General features: G+C 44.7%; 1 protein-coding gene across 6 annotated transcripts in view; it reads right to left on the reverse strand.

The window, feature by feature from the left end:
- Positions 1–1,285: 1,285 nt before the first annotated feature.
- Positions 1,286–14,067, reverse strand: part of dbn1 (drebrin 1) — a 92,335-nt gene continuing 79,553 nt past the window's right edge. For 3 of the 6 annotated variants that reach the window (XM_056396521.1, XM_056396520.1, XM_056396519.1), the window contains exons 6-15: positions 13,091–13,168; positions 12,235–12,386; positions 11,172–11,229; positions 10,181–10,237; positions 9,974–10,088; positions 8,174–8,302; positions 3,425–3,556; positions 2,825–3,330; positions 2,616–2,715; positions 1,286–2,164 (exon numbers count right to left, since the gene is read on the reverse strand). In XM_056396521.1, coding sequence (XP_056252496.1) covers positions 2,109–2,164; positions 2,616–2,715; positions 2,825–3,330; positions 3,425–3,556; positions 8,174–8,302; positions 9,974–10,088; positions 10,181–10,237; positions 11,172–11,229; positions 12,235–12,386; positions 13,091–13,168 — 1,383 coding nt within the window. In that variant the 3' untranslated portion in view covers positions 1,286–2,108. The remainder of the gene's footprint in view (positions 2,165–2,615; positions 2,716–2,824; positions 3,331–3,424; positions 3,557–8,173; positions 8,303–9,973; positions 10,089–10,180; positions 10,238–11,171; positions 11,230–12,234; positions 12,387–13,090; positions 13,169–14,067) is intronic. The other 3 variants (XM_056396522.1, XM_056396524.1, XM_056396523.1) reach the window with 3 other exon arrangements.

The raw sequence follows: 14,067 nt of genomic DNA on the forward strand, positions 1-14,067 counted from the left end.
CGTGAGCTGCAGATACACAACGGAAGTGTTTCCTGCGAAGATGTTTTTGTGAATTTGTTTGCGTTTTGTCCCGTTTGCGTGTGTTTGCTTAAGTCGCAGCGCGTTGACCTTTCAGGGCCACCGTAGGTCGCCTCCTACAACTAAACCCAGCGTGAACGACGGAGGGTGAAATCCAGAGAGGGAAGAGCTACGACACAGAGTCAACTTTGGTTTATGTAAATCAGCTTTGGCTGAACTTCAATCGTTTCATAGAGATAAAAAAAGAAAGAGATAGAAAAACAAAAACGATACCACACTCCATTTCAAATCAGTGAAACATTCGTCTAATAATTAACATTAAATATTTAAAGCACTAGAAGTTACGGTGCGCTGATAGTCAGACTTTTGTCTTGAAGGGTTAGAGTTCCTTCTCTTGGAGCCGTGACGTGATAAACTTGTTTTAAGTTGTTGGTGTGACTTCCTCTTGGGGATTTATATCTTAAACCATCTTAGTTAAATGTTCCCGGAGGTTTCTGTCATGTATAGAATTATAATTACCTTGTTAATGTGTTATCACGTGCGTTAACACTTCGTAGCAGCGCTGCATGAAAGTGCCTCGTCTTCATCATCACTTTATTTCTTTACACGTCTGTTTTCACGGCCTGAGTAGAACCTCGGTCGGTTTTTGTGCATTTCGAACAGTGAATTTATGGTTATTTAGTTCATTGCTGCTTCTGGTTCCTTCACAGGTAACGGGGGGTTAATGTTACTTTGCTTCTGAGAGTTTGAAAAATCTTCTTAGACAGACTTTGGACCTTTTTAAATCTTGTCCTGAACATCTGGTTCTCCATGCAGATGAAAACAAAGAGAGGAATCAGGTTTGCTTCCAGCTGTTTCCTCCCACCCTCCCTCTGTCATCCAGGATCTACCTCAATGGGAGAAATTAACATTATTATAAAATGAATTATCCTTTTTTTTTTTTAATTAGAAAAGGTAAGGCATCCTCCTCCTCCTCCTCTTCCTCCTCCTGCCTGGTGAATACTTGTTAGTTTTAGCCTTTTGTCGCCGTGTTTCTTCTCTCTTCTTCTACTCTGCTAAAAAAAAAAGTTTATATTTGGAAAAATATCTACACTATATTCAACTGGACTGGATGGTTCTTTATTGCTTGAGTAAATACAGATGTGGGGTAAAAACGATGAACTGCTGATGGAGAAGCGGCGGTTCATCCACAAGGAGGCGAAAAAAACAAAAACAAAAACAAAACCAAAAAACAAAAAAACAAAAACAAAAACCAAAAAAAACCAACCAGATTTACAAGCCATTTAATCTTGAATTCAGTCTTAAAATCATACAAAAGGAGTGAAAAAGGTCAGAAGGAGCCACAGTTTGACTTGTTTCAGGAATTTCATCATGAGAAACACATCTTCTTCTTCTTCTTCTTCTTCTTCTGTTCGTAAAAGAAGTTCAGATACACCGGAATAAATAAAATATTTCACCTTTTCTCCACTAAATACAAGATTAACTGACTTGCAGAAGTGAGTGTTTCTGGGAGGAAGGCAGAAGAAGGGAGGGATGTGAAAAAAGAGGTAAGAAAAGAAACAGAGAGTGAAGACATACATGAGCTGTAATGATCCACGGTATTAGTTTTATAGGGTGTTATTAAAGCACTACAGACTAGGTGTGTGGGCTGCCTGCCGCACACTGGGCTTCATTGTCTCTAATATGCAGCGGTGCGCTACGTTAACGTGTAATAAACCTTGTACACAAACAGAAGTTCCCCCCCCAGCTCCCAGCTATTACATCTGCATAGCAAAAACAAGAAGAAGAAGAAAAAAAAACAAATAAATAAAATAACAAACACACAGAAAAAAACCCCCATAACTGAGCCTCCAAACCGTCGTCAACAACAACTCCAACCCTGTCTTTTTCTGTGGCTACTGTTCTTCTCCTCTAAAAGATTATACAGAAGTAGTTTTGATGCAAGACTTGTTGTTATTATTATTACTTTTTTTTTTGTTTGTTTGTTTGTTTGTTTGTGTTTTGTTTTTTAGAAAAAAATCTGTTTCTTCATGAAGCGCACTTCCTACTTCCTCTTGGTCCGGTGGTGGTGGTGGTGTCTGATTGGCCGGTTAGTCGTCGTCATCGTCGACCACGGGATCCGTGTCCCAGCACGTAATGTCAATCTCTGAGGACACAAACAGTTTTTAAAAAAAATGTTTATAGTATTTGAAGATCATTTCATTTTAGAATAATTTATGATGTACACATTTTTTTTATAGTTACATTTTCTTGCACTTGCAAAACATTCCCCGCCCACAGGTTGGAAACCAGCGTTTTAAAACAGTCATGTTGCAGCTTTAGTGCTTTGTAAATTTATAATAATAATAATAATAATAATAATAATAAACTTTATTTATAAAGCTCTTTTCATACAAGAGACTGTGAAAGATGCTATGCCTGCTGTGTGGCTGGAAGAATTTTAATTTGAAAGATTTGTGCAGGAAGTGTTCACTATAACTGACGTTAGCTTAGCATAAAACAAACGGGACGGACTGGAAATAACGATCGACTGAAAACAGTAGAGAAAATAAATGAATAATAAATAATTCTATTTTATTTTCTAGCGAGGATCTCACCTGGTGGCTTGTTATAAAAGACCGGCGCTGGTTTGGCTGAGGACTCCTCTGATTGGCCGAATTCTTCCTCCTGTGATTGGCTGAAGTAGCCCTCGCTCGCCTGTAAGAACCGACAGACAGGAAGAAGAAGGAGGGAAAACAACCGTCAACAAACGCAAAGACAGGAAACGTGTTTGTGAACGCGCAGCAGCAGCGTTAACCTGTCTCACCTGTGTCCCTTCTTTCAGCAGCGTCTCCCCATTGGTCATCAGCAGCTGTCCATCCTCCAGCTCCTGTCCCTCCCCGGCCGCGTGCTGCAGTGCATGCTGGTAGCTGAGGGTCATCTGGTCGGAGCCCGTCACGTCCACCAAGCTGGACGGGTCGTCCTCGGCGCTGGTGGCCGAGCAGAGAGTCCCGTCCATCATCTCATCGAAGCTGAGGAGGGGCTGAGGCCGGCTGCCGCCGGTGGCGGTGGCAGCGGCGGCGCTGGGCAGGACGTCATCGCGAACGACATCAGCGTCGCCCATCAGGTCCACCAGATTGGAGGACTGGGAGGTCTGGGACGGGTCTGCGGGAGGAGCGGAACTGCTGTCCCACAGGTTGACCAGATTGTCTGTCCCAGAATCCCACGCCGAGAAGCCGGAGGAGTCGCGGGCCTGCGGGGCGACGCTCTGCACGGGCTTGGCGGATGTCGACTCCTGGACCGGAGGTTTCTGCTCCTGCTTTGGCACTGAATCTGGATTAGAAAACAACCACAACAACAAGTTACTATCAACAAGATGACATGGACACGTCATGGACACGTGACTAATGTTACGTTTCCGTCTTACCCCACTCGTCTCTGACGTCGTCCTCCTCCCGGCTGAGGTCCTCTTTGATGGGCGTGGTGACTATTTTAGGGATGGGTGACACGGCGGCCATGTTGCGCTCTGTGCTCGCTTCGTCGTCATCGTCATCGTCCCCTGTCGGACAGAAACGGCACAACAACAAGATATCGAAAAGGTACGAGATCTCACCTCAGAAAAACAGGTTCAAACTCATGACGCCGACGTGTTGGACTAAAACAGGATGTGGTGAAACTGAAAGGTTTGTGTCCTAATGTGTCAGAATATCAGGAACTATGAACCGTTACATTGGCTGATGCTGATTGGACGTTTCTGCACTGTGAAGCTGTGTGATTGGTCGAACAGTCACATCCTGTGTTACTTCAACACATTAACATGCTGTCACATGACCAACAAACAGACCAATCCAGACCCCTGAACCACCGCCCGCATCAGCAATTCAGAGGTCTGGTGATGTCGCCATCAATGAACGTTACCTCGGCCAATCAGACGCCATGTGGGTGGGACTAAAGCTGAAAGTTTGTATTCTATTGATCGTGCATCAGCTTTATTTTCAGCTACGCTAGCAGCATGGTTCTAGCGATGTGGTTGGTCGGTCCGCCATCTTGGTCCAGACTGAAATATCTCAACTACGATCCTCAGAGGATTAATCCTAATAACTTTTATCATCCCCTCACTTGTCATCTACCACCAGCAGGTCTTTTTATTTTTCATATATTCAGTTAAATATCTACAACGTAGATTTTAGTAAGTGGTTCGCAAAACAACCATGAAATCTGGTTCAGACATTCATGGTTCCCAGATGATGAATCCTTTGTTAATGCTCTGACTTTTTTTTTTATTTATAACCATGATCATGTTGAATGTTTTATTCAACTTATACTTTGATTTATGACCAAATACGTGCAAAACTTATGACAATTCCACAACTTCTGGTTTAGTGCTAATTAGCGAAGGTTAGCACGTTGACACTGTGCATGCTAAAAATCAGCATGTTGTGTCCGAACCCACTCACTGATTCCCTCCTCCCTCCTCCGAACTCCAGAGAGTTCAGTGTAGTCAAACGGTAAAAAAGCTGAGTGTGAAACGGTCGACACTTCTCATTCTCAACGGTCGCCATCTTGGCTACGTAGCGGAGGAGGAGGGACCACCAATGGTTTTTACGAACTCATGAAAACGGAAGCTGAGGACGAAGGAAGTAACATGTCTGCAGAGAAGCAGAAATTTAAGCAGGAGACGATCAAATTTTGTAGAGAGTGCAGAACGACTTCACGCACTACACCAGTGAGTATATAGTGTACTACGTGTACTACGTGTACTACGTGTACTACGTGTCAGTGCAGTGAACTGACGCACAGCAGCTGTCTAACGTAAAATGAACATAATCACTACACGACCACTGACAACTCATTACTACACCATCAGTATATGACGACACATTATGGACGAGTCACAGCCACAGAGCGAGTACACCACATCATCATCATCATCATCATCATCACCATCATCACAATTCATCACAGCAGACACAGCTCCGGTCAAAGAACACGCCGCTTCTTTGCAGATGCTGGGTGATTTCATGCTCGTCGGAGTCAGACGTCCCGTTCAGAGAGGTTTTTTCCCAGGGAGGACGTGAACACAAAGCACCACAGATGAAGAACAACAGCGCCGCTCTAAATGGAGACAAACGGCTCAGTGACATCCGGCTCAGCAGCGTCTTGCATGGGTGGGTTTCTCCAATTCACCTGGCTGGAACGAAAACCTCAGAGGGTCAAAGGACCTCATTTGGAAGGAGACGGACGTCTGAGCTGAGACGTGAATAAGGACAGTGACTCCAGGTTAATCTATGTAAGTAGTGTTTAATAAAACTGATTTTTTTAAACTGGAATTTTCCACATTAAAAGAAGGATTTAGAGAGAAGTGACTTTGTGTTCGACTGTCATTAGAGACAGGGATGAACTGGCTCTTTCTCCACCCAGCATAATGTCTGCCAGAGCACCCACAGACATGCAGGAGGACACAGTGCAGGCCATAAAGGTGTGTGCACGCTTCTGCCCATTTAACTACATCGCTGCCGACCATTTTCCATAGGTTTTTCAAAAGAGTTGAAGCTTTAGAGCTATAAATCCATGCAGAGAGTCTGAGTTGTTTGTCCAGGTTTTCAGATGTTTTAAGATTTCTGCGTCTTCCTCTGACGCAGCGCAGGTGAGTGAAGTTTTATTTGTGTTTTATTTCGAGAAGCTACATCCTCATTTATTTTGAACTTTTCAAATAGTCGACATATTTGTTTTGTAATAATTCAGTATATGGTGTAGTTGTGCTTCGGTGGATCGACCAGAGACAATGGATGCGTTTCCATTAACCTGCTTAATGCGTAATTTGAAATAGTGAACTTAAAAACGAGTAATGGAAAAGTAAAGGAAGGTTGGTCAAGCTAACAGTTGTAGCGTGGATCTGTGGAAACTGGTCAGCACTGACGTCACGTGTCTGATGTAGTTTATGAGCCGAAAACGTACAAAAACACCATTTATGGTTTTTAAATCTGAATGACAGCTAGACATCAGCTCCACAGACGTCCAAACAGCAAACGTCCATATTCAGTCAAATACAGGCCAACAAACAGCGGTGACGACCGACGGGCGGCTCGGCGACGTCACACACACTCGTTCATACACAGACACTCACGGGTTGGTCAGCAGGTCGGGGGGGGGGGGGGGGGGGGGTTTACAGCAGCAGAAGTGTGTGTGTGTGTGTGTGTGTGTGTGTGTGTGTGTGTGTGTGTGTGTGTGTAGTCCAGGATCAGAAGCATGAGATGGAGGATCAGAAGGTGAAAGAAAACCAGTCAGATTCTAGATAAAGTTTCATCTCTTCATCCCTGAGAGAATTACAGTTATTATTATTATTTACTGCAAATTTAAACCATAAGAAAAACACATCAGAAAAAAACAAACAAAAAAAAAAACTAAAACAGCAGACATTCAGAAAAATAATTTGACATCAGCAGCCGACTGGACGACATCTAAAGGATGAGGATTGAGGGGACGACAGACTCGACATCTATCACACAAACCGACAAACAGCTTTATGGTTCACAGCCATAAAGGATGTTTTATTGTCTACTTCAGTTTGAGAGATGCGAATGCAAGTGTTAGCTTGTTAGCTTGTCAGCGAGGAAGGTTGTGAGTGCACAAGCTAAAAGGAAGGTGATTGATAGTGATAGTATAGTGACCTTTTAACAACAACAAACAATTGCTAATTTAATGCTGAAAATAGGTGAAAGATATTTTAAAGGTCCCATATTTTACACTTCCTGTGTTTTATTTTGAAGTTTTGATCCATAAGAAGATATATTTGTGGTTTTAAGAACCAAAAACTATCTCAGTGTAGTTTTACATCTCCTCTCTCAGGCTTCTCTCTGGTGCTCTAGTAACAACAGGGCTGGGAGCGAATCAGAAGAGAGGAGGCTCTGCAAGGTTTGGATGGTGGGTCCAGGTGGGCGGGGCTTGATGACTGCTTTGTTGTGACATCACAAAGTTCCAGAAGTCCTGACGGCTGGTTTTAAGGCTCAGTTTCTGAATACAGGCTGTGTGCATTTCTCTGTGGACTGAGGCTTTGATACTTTCACAGTATTAATATAGAAGCTAGAGCTGATCTATAATCACACTACACATGGACAGAGACCTTTACACTGGATGGGACCTTTAATGTTTATAATGTAGTGACACTGCTAGCATCCATGCTACAAAAACACGCAAAGTCCAACTTTGTTTGCCCTTATTTTGAAGGAGTTTTACTCGTTTGTTACCAACATTTTTTGCAGCTTTTTCGTGTCTGTTGCTGTTCTTACAAAACTGAAATTTACTGATGCTGAAATATCTGCACTTAAAGGGTGTTATTCTACTTTTTTCTTGTTGCTGAGGGGTGAGATCGGCAGGGGTTGGTGCGGTGTCTTTCAGGGGCGGGTACGTAGATGTGAGGGTGTGTGAGGGGGTGTGAGGGGGTTGTGTTAGAGTGTGTGTGAGCGACGTGGACTGGATGATGAAAATGAACCGATAGAAAGTGAGACGATGAAAACGCATGTGGAAGGAAAAAATGTCGAAGAAAACAGAGGTTTCATTTTTAATACGAGTCAAACTGACCAACTGTCCTTTCGCTGAAGTCTCTCAAGAAAGATGGAACAGCAGATTTTCACGTGTTCCTCCTTTAATAAGTGTTGTTTTCTTTTATCTTTGATGTTTGAAATTAAATTGTAAAAATCGCTGCACTGGGTGAAACTGGCCCTGAGTGTTTGTGTGTGCACCAGTATGACCCAGTATGACCCAGTATGACCCAGTATGACCCAGTATGACCCAGTATGACCAGGGAGCTGGTTTAATCAGCCCCGTATCCAGGTTTTTGATCACTGGATCAGAATCTGAGATCATGTTGGAATCACGTCGACAGGAAGATGAATTATAATAATTATAATTACATTATATCTGAAACGTGATCACAGGGACTCCGGTGCGCACGTAAACATGCTCAGTGTCTTGAGAGACTAGTTAACGCTCTTATTTTGAAATGACATGCACTTTCATCCTCTATCATTATTTCCAGCATCCACATCTGAGGAGGAGGGGGTTGATGACTGAGGGGGTGGGGTTCGGGTTGGGGGGGGGGGTGTTTGGATGTCCGTCTGTCTCTCCTCTTTGTTTCTTCTTCTTCTGCTGTTTATCGGTTATGTGCTGTACCTACCGGCTGCAGCGGCGGGCTGCGTCCGTGCGTGTGGCGGGGTGCGGAGGGGCGACACGCCCCGGGGCAGGGGAGGTGGACTGGGGCTGCTGGGACTGTGCTGCTGCCTCAAGAACGGGCTGTCCAAACGGCCTGGCGGTCAGGACGACAAAGACGCCACACACACACCCGAAGACGAAGATACACACCCACACACACACACGTATGACAAGGACACGAAGCGACGCACCAGGACAGAGAGATGTGAGGAAGATGGACGAGACGGGAAGACAAGACAGACGGAAAACAAGAGAGGGAGGGAGGCAGAGGGAAGAGTCAGAGTCGAGAAGTTCAGCCCCAGAGGAAACGGCGAGGAGCAGAGGAGGATTGTGGGACAAAATGGAGAAGTCGAAGAAGACAATGAGTGAAGAAGTGAGCGAAAGAAGAGAGAGAGAGAGAAGGAATGAGGATGATGAACACAAATGTGAAAGAAGAAAATCCCCGAGGAAAGAGAGACAGAAAGAAAAAAAAAAAAAAGGAAGAGAAGTGTTAGTGTGTCTGTAAACAGTCGGACTGCAGCAACATGCTGTTAGCAGACAGGAAACGCTGACGGACTCTTTCATCCTCAGCTGTCTGACGTCGGGATTTTAAACCCCACAACAGAAAAACTCTGACGAATCAGCTGTTCCTCTGCTCGTTGGTAAATCACAGGGTCTGATCTGGAATCTGTTATCCTGTTAAAATATGTAGAAACATGATGTACATTTCTTTGTTTTGTTTAAAAGTCTCATTTAGCTCCTTTGACAGAGACAACAGATAAAACTGTCTTATCTTTGATAGCAGCGTCTGAAAACCTTCCTCTCAGACCAAACACAGCCGCGTGTTAAAGATCCATGAGTTTAAAGGTTTATCAGATCCCTGATGTGAGAGAGGATTTTACAACTCTAAATATATATATATGTAACATGTCTTTTATTGCACTAGGACTACTTTAATACAGACTAGTTATTTACTTGCACTAAACTCATTCTCCCATGTCGTTATTGTAACTGTCGTTCTCATTATAATATCACAGGTTTTGTTTTGCACCATTGTCATTGTTTTTTCTTCATGTGTACAGTTTGTCTTGCACCGGTTGTGCGTTCTTTGTTGTTCGCCATGTTGTTTTTCAAATCCTAAACAGTTTAATTAACGGTGTGTCAGGACTGAGTGACCGCAATCTCCTCTCAACCTGAAACCTGTCGACAGTCAAACACTCGTTCTCCTCGTCCTCAGAGAGATTCTGCGTCTGTGTTTCAAAACAGGGTCACGACAAAACACCGAAAACGCTGCCAGACACACAACGAGCAACAGCGTAAATAAGCAAAATCACAAGCACATTAACAACAAAAAGAAAGAAAGAAGAAGAAGCTCAAACTGTCTAAATTTGTCACATGAGCCTGAAGGGTGAGAACAGAGACTGACGGTCCAGTCCAGAGGGAAAGACGTGAATGTTTTTCCTTCGTGATAAATGAGCATCTCGTGTCGAATGTGATGAGGTCAGTGAGACGTTTGTGTCACAGCTTTATCAATCGGTTTTTCTTTTGGGTGAAACACTTTCTCAGTTGTGTGTTTTCAGAACAGAATAAGATGGAAAACGTTTCTTGTCACCTAAAGGTGAACGCAGCTGTCCTCCGTCTGAGCGAAGACTTTCCCTCAGTTGGTGATCTGTGTCTACTTGAGGTTTCACAGTGATGTATAATACATTAGTATAAAAAACCTTAATTTTCCCGCTCTACCATTAAAAAGGAACTGATCCCAGAGAGAGAGAGTGAAGGTGTTTACCGGTCCTGTGGATGGAGACGGGCGAGGTGTCCACACTGATGGTCATGGCTCTCTCCTTCTGCTTGAAGAACTCTCGGGGGTTTCCTGACCGCTGAGCGATGATGGCCTTCGCCTCCTGAGAAACACCAACACACAGATGATGCTGAGGTTCTGTCAAACTGACGACACTTTTCCCTTGATATTCGGTATCTGCAGCTGCAGACTCACCTCCACCTCAGACTCCTTCTTGTCCAGGTTCAGGTCCTCGAGGCTCGGCTCCGCCGCCTGCACACAACAACAACAACAACAACAACGGTGCACAGGTGAACAAACCTGAACCAGGAGGGAAGTCCAGACTCGATTACACGTCCCCGCCAGCGAGGGGCGACAGAGACTGTGTTTGCTCCAGCTTCATTCACACCGGCCGGCGGGAAAATGAAGTTGAAAAATGATCTGACAGATATCTTTATTTGAGGTTCATCCAGTCCTGGTCTCTTTGCTGTGTCTTTGTGCTCGAGTCTCTAGTTTGTAAAGAAGCCGTGAAACATTTATTCTCCTTTATATCTCTGTGTTTTCTTCACCATCTCTTTTTTTCTTTTTAATTCGCCTGCTCTCTTCTCAGTGCCCCTGGTGAACGATTGAGGTTCCTCGGGGTCTTGTGATGTTGTGATTTCATCCTCACACGCAGCCAAGTTGTTGGCGACCTGCTGGTTTCGGTCCCACCACTCCTCGTTGCTCAGCGAGAGGAGCTACCCACGGTTCCTCGAGCAACGCGAACGAGTGAGAGCGACTTTAAGACGCTCGGAAAATTAGCTGAATTATCACAGCTGTGACTCGACTCAGCGGGAAGCTGATTACAAGACGTCCTAATGGTTTTATGTCTGCTAGTGAAAATAAAACCCACCCCCACACACACACACACACACACACACACACACACACACACACCCACACACACACACACACACATACATATTCATGGACTCTACGTTTCTGTAAATCACACACGGTTTATAATCACTCTCTTCAAAAACAAACCCCACTGACAGACAAATTGGTTTCATTGTTGTGTCGCAGCGTGAGGTCAACGGCGTCTTCACACTCGTTTTTTTTTTTTTTTTTTTTGGGGGGGGGGGGGGGGGGGGGGGGGGGGGGGGGGTAACAATTTCCATCATCAAAAAAAACATGAAAAACCCCCAATTAGAAAACGGAGACTTACTATGGCGGCCTGGTTCCGCGACCTCTCTCTGGCCTCTTCCTCGTCCTGCAGCTTCTTCCTGTTTCTCACACACAAACACACCGATTAGACGACACGTACACCTGGTTCATCTACTCACAGACACACACACACACACACAGTTTAAATCAGGTTTCACATCATCAGAAAATGACGAGGTCCCATTTCTCCAGAGGAACACTGATCTGAGAGACTGAGAGACTGAGACCGGGGACGTGGATCACCAGAATCAGCTTTAGCAGAGGGATGTGCTGCTGTGGGCGGGGCCAGAAGGAAAAAAAAGATTTTAAACACTTTTAAAAACAATCTAATATCTGTTTTAATGTGCGCTTCATCTTCCCGTCAAAACATCACTTTCCTTCAGCACTACTTTTTTCTCAACCGCTGAACCATTGTATCCCTACGCACAAGCACAGGTCAGCTGAACCAATCAGAAAGAGCTGAACTTCATGTTGTTTTGACGGGAAGACGAAGCGCTGAAGATATTCTATGTGAAACGTACATTTAAACAGATGTTGGATTGTTTTTAAAAGTGTCTACAACATGTTTTTTTTCTTCTGACGCCGCCCCTTTAAGATGCTCCGGCTTCATTTCAGCGGGTTTGTAAATTCGTCTCAGTCATAAGTTGCTTTCTAACGAGGCCCTGGTTAATTTGAGTGAGAGGTTTTTGCTGGAGATAATTTTCATATTTTACTAATTAAAACAAACTCGCAGCAGCTGCAGGACGCTGACATTTATCTGCTTTTTTACCGAATCAGTGGAAATAATTTGTGAAATCTGACGCCACCATTTAAAAGTCAGTGTCACATCTGCCACGCCCTCCTCCTCCAGCTCAGCCCCCCCCCCCGAGTGACCCTCTCCCCCCTCTCTCTGAGTGTGTGTGTGTGTGTGTGTTGTGATTGGCTGCAGGTGTGCCACAGTCGGAGCAGAGCCCCACCAGCTGCATCTCATCCTGTAATCACGACTTCTACAAATACCCGGATCGTGCGACGCCCCTCCCCTCCCCTCCCCCCCCCCCCCCTCTCCTCCCCCACGTGCTCCTCACCTGTGCTCCTCGATCTGCTGCTCCCTCTCGCGGTACCTCTTCTCCCGGTTCTCCTGCTCTTTCCTCTCCAGCTCCATCCGCTCCTCCTCGAAGCGCTGCCGCTCCTCCGCCGCCTTCCTCCTCTCCTCCTCCTTCCTCAGCTCCTCCTCGCGCTGCGGAGAGCAGACGACAGACAAACGAGACGACGCTCAGATCACCATCACGAAGAAGAAGAAGAAGAATTTTAAATCAATTATCTGTTGATCGGCTAATCGATGAATCTACATCTGATGCTGACGTTCCAGCTGTGAAGGGCAAATCCAGCGGACACCCTGCAGCTGGATGAAGCGCGCTGTCACTGTGTGTTTACTCTGAATGAAACGCAGCTGGAGGACGCAACAGCATTTGACTTTGTCCCTCACTTTCACTCCAGTAACAAAAAAAAAAAAAAAAAAAAAAACACACTGGGATTTACATGAACTGTAATTAGTTCCAGTGGAGAAGCAGGTGTTCGGATTGATACGAGTCTCAGCAGCTGGTTAGTTTAGCTTAGCATAAAGAGTGAAAACAGGGGGGTGGGAGGGGGATGGAGGGGGATGGGGGGGGGGGGGGGGGGGGGCAGTCTGGCTCTGTCCGAGGGTAAAAACATCCACCTAGTGGCGCCAGTGAAAACTCATTAATCAGCACGTCGCGTCTCTTTTGTTTATTTCGTATAAAAACAATGTGAAAAGTGACAAACTTCTTTTTTTTGATCAGTGATGCAGGATTAAACCGTTTTCCTCCTGCATCTTCTCCTTTTCTTTGCTTCACCAGACTTCTCCTCCACTCCCTCCCTCCCTCCCTCCCTCCTTTTTCTTCTTTTGTTTTCCACATGTACCTTGGCCTGCTCCCAAAACTCCTCTCTATTGATTTTCTTCATCTCCACCTCTGCGTTGGTCTTCTGGTACACTGTGCCCTGCATCCGGAGAAACAAAATAGAGAGAGAGAGAGAGAGAGAAATAAAGGTCGTGTTTCTCCAGCCAGCGTGTAAATGACCTTTACAGGTGAGAGGTGTACTTCCTGTCATCTGTGAAAAGCTCGGTGTAAAACCTTCCTGCCTGAGGTTTAGAGCTCCTCACTGACTTGTAAACTCGCTGTGGCGTGTCCCTGCTGCAGCCAGTAAAGATCCGCTGTGTTTCTATTGTGCAGACTCTAAATTAAGGAAACAGCAGCTCCGCCTCCTCACTGACCCGAGTCTCCGGGAGTTGTTTGTTTCTCCGGGCGGTTTCACTTCATTTTAAATTCTACTGAAGATCCTAGAGTATCAGAAGGAATCAGACATGTTCCCGTGGATTTTAACGGACTGTCTGGTTTCAAACAGCCGGAACAAGCCGACAGAATATTAAAAAATATATACTTTATATGTTTATTCTTAATTGAAATCAACAGAACTCCAAAGAACCGACAATGTGTCAGTCCGTCTCTCAGCAAGTTGTCAAGTTCCTGTTCTGTCTGAGACGCTACTGAAGAGCTTTAAAAACATGTCACAAATAAACTGTTTCATCTTTAAGAACGGCTCCGAAATTGACCAAAACAGTAGAATCACTTCCTCGTGGTCGTATCCCTCCGCCACTCAGACTAGTTTCAGATTACATCCCTGTTTATCCAGAGTCAAATAAAATTTTAACCATTTGTGTGAAATTTTGTCATAATTACTGTGTGAAGTCATGAGTAAAGGCTAAAAAAAAAATGTTTTCTGAGGTCACCATGAACTTGACCTTTGACCTTTTAGCCACTGATATCTAACCAGTTCATCCTCAAAACAGAGTAGACATTTGTGCCAAATTTGAGGAAGTTCCCTCATGGCTTTACTGA

Source organism: Seriola aureovittata, chromosome 15, assembly GCF_021018895.1.
Source record: "Seriola aureovittata isolate HTS-2021-v1 ecotype China chromosome 15, ASM2101889v1, whole genome shotgun sequence".
Classification (NCBI taxonomy): Eukaryota; Metazoa; Chordata; class Actinopteri; order Carangiformes; family Carangidae; genus Seriola; species Seriola aureovittata.